At 48.8% G+C, this 11,651-nt stretch overlaps 1 protein-coding gene across 1 annotated transcript; it reads left to right on the top strand.

The window, feature by feature from the left end:
- The first annotated feature begins 3,540 nt into the window (after positions 1-3,540).
- Positions 3,541-4,590, top strand: LOC126092913 (ESX-1 secretion-associated protein EspI-like). Its single transcript, XM_049908643.1, has one exon. The coding sequence runs from the start codon at positions 3,541-3,543 to the stop codon at positions 4,588-4,590; it is 1,050 nt and encodes a 349-aa protein (XP_049764600.1).
- The last annotated feature ends 7,061 nt before the right edge of the window (positions 4,591-11,651 follow it).

The following is an 11,651-nucleotide window of genomic DNA, read 5'->3' as shown; positions in this document are numbered from 1 at the left end:
GAATTATACTGCGCTGCAATTTAAGATAACATCGGATATTTTAGACCTAAACCCGAAATAAAGGTGATTAAATTTTCAGTTAGGCTGAACTTAAGAAATCCATTGTCCTACAGACTTAACAGACACGCGCTTAGCCGGAGATCTTACCACTTCAGACGCTCGCCACGGACCGACTCACCTGCGCTCCTACCGAGCGTGCTTCCCAAATACAAACGAAAGTGACCAGAGGGGCAGGTTCTTATACCAACATGACAACGGACGGACAGGACCATACTAAGGACAGAAACCTCTTTGCTTTTAGAAAGCGTAGCTACCTGTTCCGACGTTGGTCCTACTGTTCTCTAGCAGACAGCCTTGTCTGCTACCCTCAAGCATGCAACTAAAAATACATATGCTCATTCATCCTCTCACACAAAAGGGAAGGGGGATGACAGTATCTTATCATATACAGTATATAAAAGAAAGCGGATGTAGGTTCCGTATGAGACTGTGTGACATGAATTACATATAAGAATTACATATAAACTGTGCTTTAAAGTGTAGTAGTGTGACAGATCGTTCTTGTTTATGTGTAAAAGTAACACGTTCCACTGCTCAGTCTCCTCCCAGATAGTCAGAAACGCCACAGTACATTTAGAAGAGGAATTTATTCCATAAATGGCAACAGATTTAAGAAATTATACATGAAAGGAATCCAACAGAGACCTTTCACGACCACCCTGTACATGTTGTTTTTTTTTTTTTTTTTTGTAGTAAAATGCGATAAAGTTTGTAAACTTGAATATGAAAGCGAAATGAGGACACATGGTAATTACAGACCAAGTACACGTATAGCCCAAACCAAAATTTTGCGTTCAGACTGAGACACAGTGTGACGCCAACTGAAACATGGAGAGATGCGTAGTCCAAGGTAACACTGATTGGAACTGTGCGGTCTGATTGATGTCCTGATTGACCTGCAAGAAAACTCTCCATAAAAATACAGTCTTCGAAAATAATAAGAGAATTGAGTAATCTGAATCGTCATCAGATATTTCGTTCCCATCACCGGCAGACGCGTCAAGGACTTTCTTATGTGCTTCAGACGCTTCTCCTCTTCACTACATATTCTGAACACAAGAAAAAAGCACACAAAACACATGAAACAGTGAGAAGTTGAACGTCAGCTAATGCATCCGAAACACGAGACAGTAATAAACGTTTCAAAACGACGAATTATTCTGGTGATATCGCCACCAACGTTTAGCAAAAATTAAGAAGCCTGCTGACATGACGGATGTTATGTTTGTGGGAGCCGTAAATACGGGTTGACATCCCGGAAAATCCTCATAACTGGTGTGACTTAACATAACGTCCACCGCACATTCCCATTTCGCCCGCATCTCGTGGTCGTGCGGTAGCGTTCTCGCTTCCCACGCCCGGGTTCCCGGGTTCGATTCCCGGTGGGGTCAGGGATTTTCTCTGCCTCGTGATGGCTGGGTGTTGTGTGCTGTCCTTAGGTAAGTTAGGTTTAAGTAGTTCTAAGTTCTAGGGGACTGATGACCATAGATGTTAAGTCCCATAGTGCTCAGAGCCATTTGAACCATTCCCATTTCACGCAAGCGCAATAATATTACGTCAGCCACACTCTAAGTGTTAAGCCACGATCTCGTCCAATAACCGAGCAGTAGCCATCAGGCAAATATAGTGGTGAGTACCTAAGCACACTTAGACATAGCCCTCCTTAATGCTAAGATATATAGATTAGTGGTTTTTGTTATTATTGTTGTTGTTTTCAGTCCAGAGACTGGTTTGATGCAGCTCTCCATGCTACTCTACTCTGTGCAAGCCTCTTCATCTCAGAGTAACTACTGCAACCTGCATCTTTCTGAATCTGCTTCGTGTATTCATCTCTTGGTCTCCCTCTACGATATTTACCCTCTACGCTGCCCTTCAGTACTGAATTGGTGATCCCTTGATGTCTCAGAAAGTGCCCTACCAACCGATCCCTTCTTCTAGTCAAGTTGTGCCACAAATTCCTCTTCTCCCCGTTTCTATTCAGTACCTCCTCATTAGTTACGTGATCTACCCACCTTATCTTCAGCATTCTTCTGTAGCACCACATTTCGAAAGCTTCTATTCTCTTCTTGTCCAAACTATTTATCGTCCATGTTTCACTTCCATACATGGCTACACTCCATACAAATATTTTCAGAAAAGACTTCCTGACGCTTAAATCTATACTCAATGTTAACAAACTTCTCTTCTTCAGAAACGCTTTCCTTGCCATTGCCAGTGCACATTTTATATTCTCTCTACTTCGACCATCATCAGTTATTTTGCTTACCAAATAGCAAAACTCATCTACTATTCTGAGTGTCTCATTTCCTAATCTAATTCCCTCAGCATCACCAGATTTAATTCGACTACATTCCATTATCCTCGTTTTGCTTTTGTTCATCTTATATCCTCCTTTCGAGACACTGTCCATTCCGTTCAACTGCTCTTCCAGGTGCTTTGCTGTCTCTGACAGAATTACAATGTCGTCGGTAAACCTCAAGATTTTTATTTCTTCTCCATGGATTTTAATTGCTACTCCAAATTTTTCTTTTGTTTCCTTTACTGCCTACGCGATATATAGATTCAGTAACATCGGGAACATCGGGGATAGGCTACAACCCTCTCATTCTCTCTTCCCAACCACTGCTTCCCTTTCATGCCCGTCGACTCTTGTAACCGCTATCTGGTTACTGTGCAAATTGTAAATAGCCTTTCGCTCCTTGCATTTCACCCCTGTAACCTTTAGAATTTGAAAGAGAGCATTCCAGTCAACATTGTCAAAAGCTTTCTCTAAGTCTACAAATGCTAGAAACGTGAGTTTGCCTTTCCTTAATCTGTCTTCTGAGGTAAGTCGTAGGGTCAGTTTTGCCTCCCGTGTTCCAACATTTCTACGGAATCCAAATTGATCTTTCTCGAGGTCGACTTCTACGAGTCCCTCCGCCTGTAAAGAATTCGTGTTTTGTTTTGCAACCACGATTTGTTAAACTGATAGTTCGGGAATTTTCACACCTGTCAACACCTGCTTTCTTTGACACTGGAATTACTACATTCTTCTTGAAGTCAAAGGGTATTTCGCTTGTCTCATACATCTTGCTCACCAGATGGAAGAATTTTGTCACGACTGGCTTCCGCAAGGCTATCACAGTTTTTAATGTAATGTTGTCTATTCCTGTGGCCCTGTTTCAACATCGGTCTTTCAGTGCTCTGTGTTATTACACTGAAGTTTCTTTTAAATGGTCAAATTTTCTGTCTTGGCATGGGGCCACGCAGAGTCACTATCGCGGATAACTGTGTATCTAAGAATATCTGTATCTGAACAGTAAAAGTACTGCATATTAGGTGTAAAGGCTATTTTGAATTTTTGTTAAGAAACGAAGATGATAAATGCAGATTTGTAGATCATAGTTACCTAAATTGCCTAATTGCCTTTATTTGTTGAACAGAGCCCGTTCCATGGCATTCTGCTAATGATGACTGTTACTTCTCAAAGGCCCCACAGCCATGCTGGTTCCGTGGCCGCCCACTGAAGCGAGCGCCGTCCTCTGGTGCGACAGCCGCCCGAGGTCCGCGGCGCCTGCGCCTATCCACCCACCGCGCCTGCGCCTACCCACCCGCGGTGCCTGCGCCTACCCACCCACCGCGCCTGCGCCTACCCACCCACCGCGCCTGCGCCTACCCACCCGCGGCGCCTGCGCCTACCCACCCACCACGCCTGTGCCTACCCACCCACTGTGCCTGCGCCTACCCACCCACCGCGCCTGTGCCTACCCACCCACCGCGCCTGCGCCTACCCACCCACGGCGCATGCGCCTACCCACCCGTGGCGCCTGCGCCTACCCACCCACCGCGCCTGCGCCTACCCACCCACCGCGCCTGCGCCGACCCACCCGCGGCGCCTGCGCCTACCCACCCACCACGCCTGCGCCTACCCACCCACTGTGCCTGCGCCTACCCACCCACCGCGCCTGTGCCTACCCACCCACCGCGCCTGCGCCTACCCACCCACGGCGCATGCGCCTACCGACCCGTGGCACCTGCGCCTACCCACCCACCGCGCCTGCACATACCCACCCACCGTGGCTGCGCCTACCCACCCACCGCGCCTGCGCCTACCCACCCACCGCACCTGCGCCTACCCACCCACCGTGGCTGCGCCTACCCACCCACCGCGCCTGCGCCTACCCACCCACCGCGCCTGTGCCTACCCACCCACTGCGCCTGCGCCTACCCACCCACCGCGCCTGCGCCTACCCACCCACCGCGCCTGCGCCTACCCACCCACCGCGCCTGCGCCTACCCACCCGCGGCGCCTGCGCCTATCCACCCACCGCGCCTGCGCCTACCCACCCGCGGCGCCTGCGCCTACCCACCCACTGCGGCTGCCAACCTCCGCAAGGGCAGCTCCAGTCGCTCAGCCCTAGAGCCACCCACGTCTGCCACAGAAGCCGTCTTCCTGACGCCGCCCTCGCACCGGCGGCGTCCCTTCAGCATGCTCACACAGAGAGCCAACTCACAGGGCCGGTCATGTTCACTTCACTTTCACAAACGTAAAACCATATCAGTTTAAACTATTACACTGAAGAGCCTAAGAAAGTGGTACACCTGCCTAATATCGTGTAGGGCCCCCGCGAGCATGAGAAGTGTTGCAACACAGCGTGGTATGGACTCAACTAATGTCTGAAGTAGTGCTGGAGGGAACTGATACCACGAATCCTGCAGGGCTATCCATAAATCCGTAAGAATACGAGGGGTGAAGAACAGCACGTTGCAAGGCATCCCAGATATGCTCAATAATGTTTATGTTTCGGGAGTTTGGTGGCCAGCGGAAGTGCATAAACTCAGTAGAGTGTTCCTGGTGCCACTCTCTAGCAATTCTGGACGTTTGAGGTGTCGCATTGTCGCGCTGGTATTGCCAGCGCAATGCACAATATCAGTCATATGGATGCAGATGATCAGACAGCAGGCTAACGTATGTGTCACCTCTCGTAGTCGTATCTAGACGTATCAGGGGTTCCATATCACTCCAACTGCACACACCCTACACCATTACAGAGCCTCCATCAGCTTGAACGCACCCCTGCTGACATAAAGGTTCCATGGATTCATGAGGTTGTCTCCATACCTGTACACGTCGATCTGCTCGATACAATTTGAAATGAGACTCGTCTGAACAGCAACATCTTTCCAGTTGTCAGCGGTCCAACGTCGGGGCCAGGCGAGTCGTAAAGCTATGTGTCGTGCAGTCATCGAGGGTACACGAGTGGTTCTCCCGCTTCGAAAGCCCATACCGATGATGTTTCGTTGAATGATCCGCACGCTGGCTCTTGTTGATGGCCCAGCCTTGAAATCTGCAGCAATTTGCGAAAGGGTTGCACTTCTGTCACGTTGAACGATTCTCTTCAGTCGCCGTTGGCCACGTTCTTGCAGGATCTTTTTCCAGCCGCAGCGATGTCGGAGATTTGATGATTTACCGGATTCCTGATATTCACAGTACACTCATGAGATGGTCGTACGGGAAAATCCCCACTGCATCACTACGTGGGAGAAGCTACGTCCCATCTCTCGTGCGCCGACTGTAACACCACGCTTAAATTCACTTAAATCTTGATAACCTGACATTGTAGCAGTAGTAACCGATCCAACAACTGCACCAGACACATGTTGTCTTATATAGCCGACGTCGACCGCAGCGCCGTCTTCTGTTTGCATATCTCTGTATTTGAATACGCGTGACTATACCAGTTTCTTTGGCACTTCAGTGTATATGATTTGCAAACCGTGTCCCCTTCAAATGATATGCCACTTAAACGTACATCCAGTTTTATAATTTCTATCACATTCTTAGCGTCCCTAAAACGTCTCTCACGAAAGGGGAAGAAATATGCTTGTTCAGCAGTTCTAATGAAAGTAAAAACGGATTCTCAAAATTGTCTCGGATTTTCCATTTTAACTGCCTTCCACATGAGATACGGTACAGCGTCTTTGGTAAGACGAGTGGCTGAGCCTGGGCTGGCCTAGTACTGGAGGTTTTGCGTAACACACTCCGTCAGCCCACGTGAACGTCGCCACACGCTGACGGAGGGACGCCCACTGAAGCACCCTCTGCCCGCCCATAGGAGGCCTCTGCGGCGGTCACGTGGGGCGCGCCGGACTGGTTCGTCAGAATCCGTCGCTCCCCTGCTTGCGACCACACGTGCCCACCAGTTCCTTCCTTTGCGGGCTCAATGCGTCTCATTTTAACTGCGACGGCCACGTGTTGCGTTGCGAGTTTGAGTTTGATGTACCCCTTAAACGTAGGCTTTTGGGGAAATTTTATTCATGGCTGTCAATCAGCAGCTGTGAAGTACGTTTTAAGACTAGGAATAATCAGTTGTCAGCTGCACGAATTTTTATTGATTCAACTTCTCGACTAGTTTCGGCAAATTAATTTGCCATCCTCAGAAGATCATACAGACGACGGAGACCTTCATTAATTTTTTTTTACATAGTACTGTGAAACAGTTTACGTTACTTTTTGACTTAATTGACAGTACTGTAAGGCTGCGGGGTTTTGTTTTTGCTTGTTTATTCTTGAATTGAGAACAACTGTGTTAGGTGATTGATGGTTCAAATGGCTCCGAGCACTATGCGACTTAACATCTGTGGTCATCAGTCCCCCATAACTTACAACTACTTAAACCTAACTAACCTAAGGACATCACACACATCCATACCCGAGGCAGGATTCGAACCTGCGACCGTAGCAGTCGCGCGGTTCCGGACTGAGCGCCTTGAACCGCGAGACCACCGCGGCCGGCGTGTCTTAGGTGAAATGAAATGTTTAGTGACGCAATATTTCTCACCAAATTACAGTTTCTCCCACACTTTTCAACTCGCCAACATAAAAAGAGCACAATGGATAACGCATCTTGCCAACACCAAAAAGTGAAATAAGTTTACACACAACAATGTTAAATATTAACCGTCTGAAATAACATTAACATTAATCACAATATTATGAAAGTGTAATTGAAAGTTTCTTTACATTAATCCTAAGCACAATAATATGGAATTTTAATTGGACGTTTCTTTACAAAATTCCTCCTACACATACGCTAGGATGTTGGTCAGTACTATGAAAGTCCTCCGATTACGGTTTAAAGTTCGCTACTCTTTAGGATGACAATCAAGGCTATGATGGATGGTTAGTAAAGTGACAAATTTGAGCGCAAGATTACCCAAGGCCGCTCGAGTTTACAGTGAACGCAAGCTCGTGAACCAACAAAGTTTACGCCTCTGCACGCCGTATTTGCCTTAAGCTGCGACGTGCTGCCGTCTGCAAGGCCGCTCTCTCCCACTGAAATTCCTACAAACCTAATCTGGCCTTTGCTGAAATTTCCAGCAGAAACTTTCCCTATGTCTTATTATCTGGCGATATACACCCGCATTGTTGAAGCAAGAACAATTAACTAATTTGGCTGGTTCGCTCCTCCATAGTTGGAGCTAAACGTTGCTACAGCTAATTTTAGCTGGCGTGCAGCCGCTGTGAACGCAGCGTCCACACGGATTACTTCTCTGCGTCGTACGGGGCGTTAAGCGCTCCGTTCTGCACTTGACGCCATTTCAGAGAAGAGTCCTCTCTCAAAATTTCTCTCTTGTCGTCTCATGGAAGAATTGCCTCCCTCCACTTGGGTTCCTTTTTCACGTCATAGCTTTTTCCGACCAATAGGAGTGTTCCTCTTATTTTGTGGAGCCACCCTCTACCAATCGCAATGTCCCTTCTATCAAACTGCATCGAAACTTAAGTAGTTTTCTTCTTCCTAGTGAGTTTCCGCCAATCGGACGTTTTGTGCCCATTCTAGACGCCTAAAGTACGAGGTGCATTCAAGTTCTAAGGCCTCCGATTTTTTTTCTCCGGACTGGAAAGAGATAGAAACATGCGCATTGTTTTAAAATGAGGCCGCGTTCATTGTCAATACGTCCCAGAGATGGCAGCACCGTACGGCAGATGGAATTTTACCGCCAGCGGCGAGAATGAGAACTGTTTTAAATACTTAAAATGGCGACGTTTTCATTACTTGAACAGCGTGCAATCATTCGTTTTCTGAATTTGCGTGGTGTGAAACCAATTGAAATTCATCGACAGTTGAAGGAGACATGTGGTGATGGAGTTATGGATGTGTCGAAAGTGCGTTCGTGGATGCGACAGTTTAATGAAGGCAGAACATCGTGTGACAACAAATCAAAACAACCTTGGGCTCGCACAAGCCGGTCTGACGACATGATCGAGAAAGTGGAGAGAATTGTTTTGGGGGATCGCTGAATGACTGTTGAACAGATCGCCTCCAGAGTTGGCATTTCTGTGGGTTCTGTGCACACAATCCTGCATGACGACCTGAAAATGCGAAAAGTGTCATCCAGGTGGGTGCCACGAATGCTGACGGACGACCACATGGCTGCCCGTGTGGCATGTTGCCAAGCAATGTTGACGCGCAACGACAGCATGAATGGGACTTTCTTTTCGTCAGTTGTGACAGTGGATGAGACGTGGATGCCGTTTTTCAATCCAGAAATAAAGCGCCAGTCAGCTCAATGGAAGCACACAGATTCACCGCCACCAAAAAAATTTCGGGTAACTGCCTGTGCTGAAAAAATGATGGTGTCCATGTTCTGGGACAGCGAGGGCGTAATCCTTGCCCATTGCGTTCCAAAGGGCACTACGCTAACAGTTGCATCCTACGAAAATGTTTTGAAGAACAAATTCCTTCCTGCACTGCAACAAAAACGTCTGGGAAGGGCTGCGCGCGTGCTGTTTCACCGAGACAACGCACCCGCACATCGAGCTAACGTTACGCAACAGTTTCTTCGTGATAACAGCTTTGAAGTGATTCCTCATGCTCCCTACTCACCTGACCTGGTTCTTAGTGACTTTTGGCTTTTTCCAACAATGAAAGACACTCTCCGTGGCCGCACATTCACCAGCCGTGCTGCTATTGCCTCAGCGATTTTCCAGTGGTCACAACAGACTCCTAAAGAAGCCTTCGCCGCTGTCATGGAATCGTGGCGTCAGCGTTGTGAAAAATGTGTACGTCTGCAGGGCGATTACGTCGAGAAGTAACGCCAGTTTCATCGATTTCGGGTGAGTAGTTAATAAGAAAAAAAATCGGAGGCCTTAGAACTTGAATGCACCTCGTACATTGATCACTCTGTGTGTCACACTCGCCGGACAAAAATGCGTCACTTTCTTTCCTTCGTATCCCGTTGGAATTTCGAAACACAGTTTTCTAAAGCTTCTTCTCTGCTCTTGTACCGATGCCCTCGCTACAGGCGGCCCTCCAGCGTGAATCACCTGGCCCGCGGTCGCTGTTCTCCTTTCTGCCACCCCTTCAAGTGGTTGCCGGCGTAACTCCCACAGCGCGGTTTCTCTACGCCGTTGTGGAGCTGGCTTTTCAAAACTGAAAGCGACTCAACTCGCATTCCCTGTTCTACCTCCTGCTCAAAGACATGCATTGTATAGGAATGGTGTGTTAATTACCGTCAATTGACCGTCATCCCTTTTTGCATTACATATTGATAGGCAAATGTTGTCATAATTGTCGATTTACGTTAGGTGTCATCTTCACCTTCTCATTGCAGTTTGTAAAGGTCTCATGTAAGGTGCAAATCTCACCATTTATTCTGCGGCCTTACAGTACTACCCACGGTAGCTCAGTGGATAGTCGGCTCTCAGCTGTGGCAGCATGCAGATGGCACTGCCCGCTGGCCAGTGCTCCGCTGCCAGCGTTGTTTACTTCCGCGTCGTAGCTTTAAGGCTCGTGTCCGTCCACTGTGAACAACATGTCGAGCGCTTACCGCCGTGCGACCCTTAAAGTTTCCTTCCCAGCGGAACATGCGCGACCACATGCACATGAAGTTGAAACGTTCCTACGTGAAGAAGTTCATTTAGATCCTAACCACATTCTCGGTGTTTGAACTACCTTTTGAAGTGCCGAAGGACGAAGTTGTCTCTGCGTTACAACCATACGGTAACGTCATCAGTTACGTAGAGGAAAAATGGCAAACCTTCACGACCTACCATGTCCTTAATGGTGTGCGTCAGGTTAAAATTGAACTGAAAAAACATATACCATCATACCTGACGATTGGCATGGTGCGAGCCACTGTCATGTACAACGGCCAACCCCGAACATGTGCGGGTTGTGGGCAAGAAGGCCACGTCAGATCCGCCTGCATGCGACGCCGCCTGATCCAGACGCCAGTCGGCGAGGAAGCGTCCCCCAGTGGTGATCACTCAGATCCCTGTCACATATGCCAAGGTTGCCCAGGAAGGTAGCACCTCTACACAGGGTCTTCCTGCTCCGCTGATGTCGTCTGATCAGGCAGATGCAACTGCTGCTGAGATTCCTTCGGAGGTGCTGCAGAAGCCAGATCCTGACCTGCCGAATCTTTGCAGCACGGTGACTGAAAATGCTACTGAGATGGACATTGAGCCGGGAGTGGTACCTACTTCTGCTTTCCTTCGGACTGGTCCGGAATCAGACAAAAGCCACCATCAATCGAACTCTGAACGGCATGTTCGAAAACAAGGATCGCCACGAAAGAGAAAGAAACGTAGCCGTACACCCCCTGATGAATCCATTCTACAGATGGATATCAGGGATGCAGACTCGAAGATGGACGACAAACCGCTCTTTGATGACCACAAGTCTGATGTGAACGACGCGCCACAGGCGACCACTGGCAACGAACACCCCTCCTTACTGGCGCCATATCCCCCACAGGTCGACGTTGAAGAGAGCCTATCTGCTGAGCCGAAAACTACGTCTCCTCTCCACGTGGATGATGTGCACAGCCGATGCCCTACCGCAGTATCAGTCTCCTGGGCAGACGACGTGGAGATCGAATGGACTGGGGTGGACGGTGCTGATGACTGGGCGCCCCCATCGGTTGCGCCCGCGCCCGCAAACTCTCCAAAATAGCAGCCTCTTCAGCGGACCGGCAGGAATGACGACCTCTTGCTCCTGAAGAAGGAGCCCCACCTGTGCCTCTGGGACTCCAACACCAGCATTGTTGTGTCGCAACGATTAACTTCGTGACCATTCGTGCGCCCCACAAACTAGCGCTGCTCCGCGATATGATTTATGATGCGGACATAGATATTGCGCTTTTTCAGGAAGTGCATGTCGCCGATTTTTAACCACCACATGGCTTCACGGCACATCTTTCTCCCGCTTCGGACACCGGTAGTGGTGTCGCCATCGTCTTACGAGAAGGCCTCCCTTCCTAAGATGTCCTATACCTCCCCAACGGCAGAGGTATGGCCCTTACTCTGTTTGGTGTACGCATCGTCAACATTTATGCGACGTCGGGCTCCAGCTACCGTCGTGAACGCAATGCCTTCTTCACGAATGAAGTTACACCCCTTTTTATGGGACCACATGATGACTGGGTCATGGGTGGAGACTTCAACTGCACCCAGCGACCTCAGGATCAATTGCCGCGTCACTCACCATGCGCAGCTCTGGGAACAGTCGTCACGTGACTACAATTTGTCGACACGTGGAGACATGTTCACGGTGATCTTATGGGGTTTACGTACTAAACTGTCCACTCCTCTAGCCGACTGGATCGCA

The sequence above is a fragment of the Schistocerca cancellata genome, chromosome 7 (assembly GCF_023864275.1).
Source record: "Schistocerca cancellata isolate TAMUIC-IGC-003103 chromosome 7, iqSchCanc2.1, whole genome shotgun sequence".
Classification (NCBI taxonomy): domain Eukaryota; kingdom Metazoa; phylum Arthropoda; class Insecta; order Orthoptera; family Acrididae; genus Schistocerca; species Schistocerca cancellata.
Note: the sequence above shows the minus strand (reverse complement) of the source record. Positions and strands in the feature narration are given on the sequence as shown.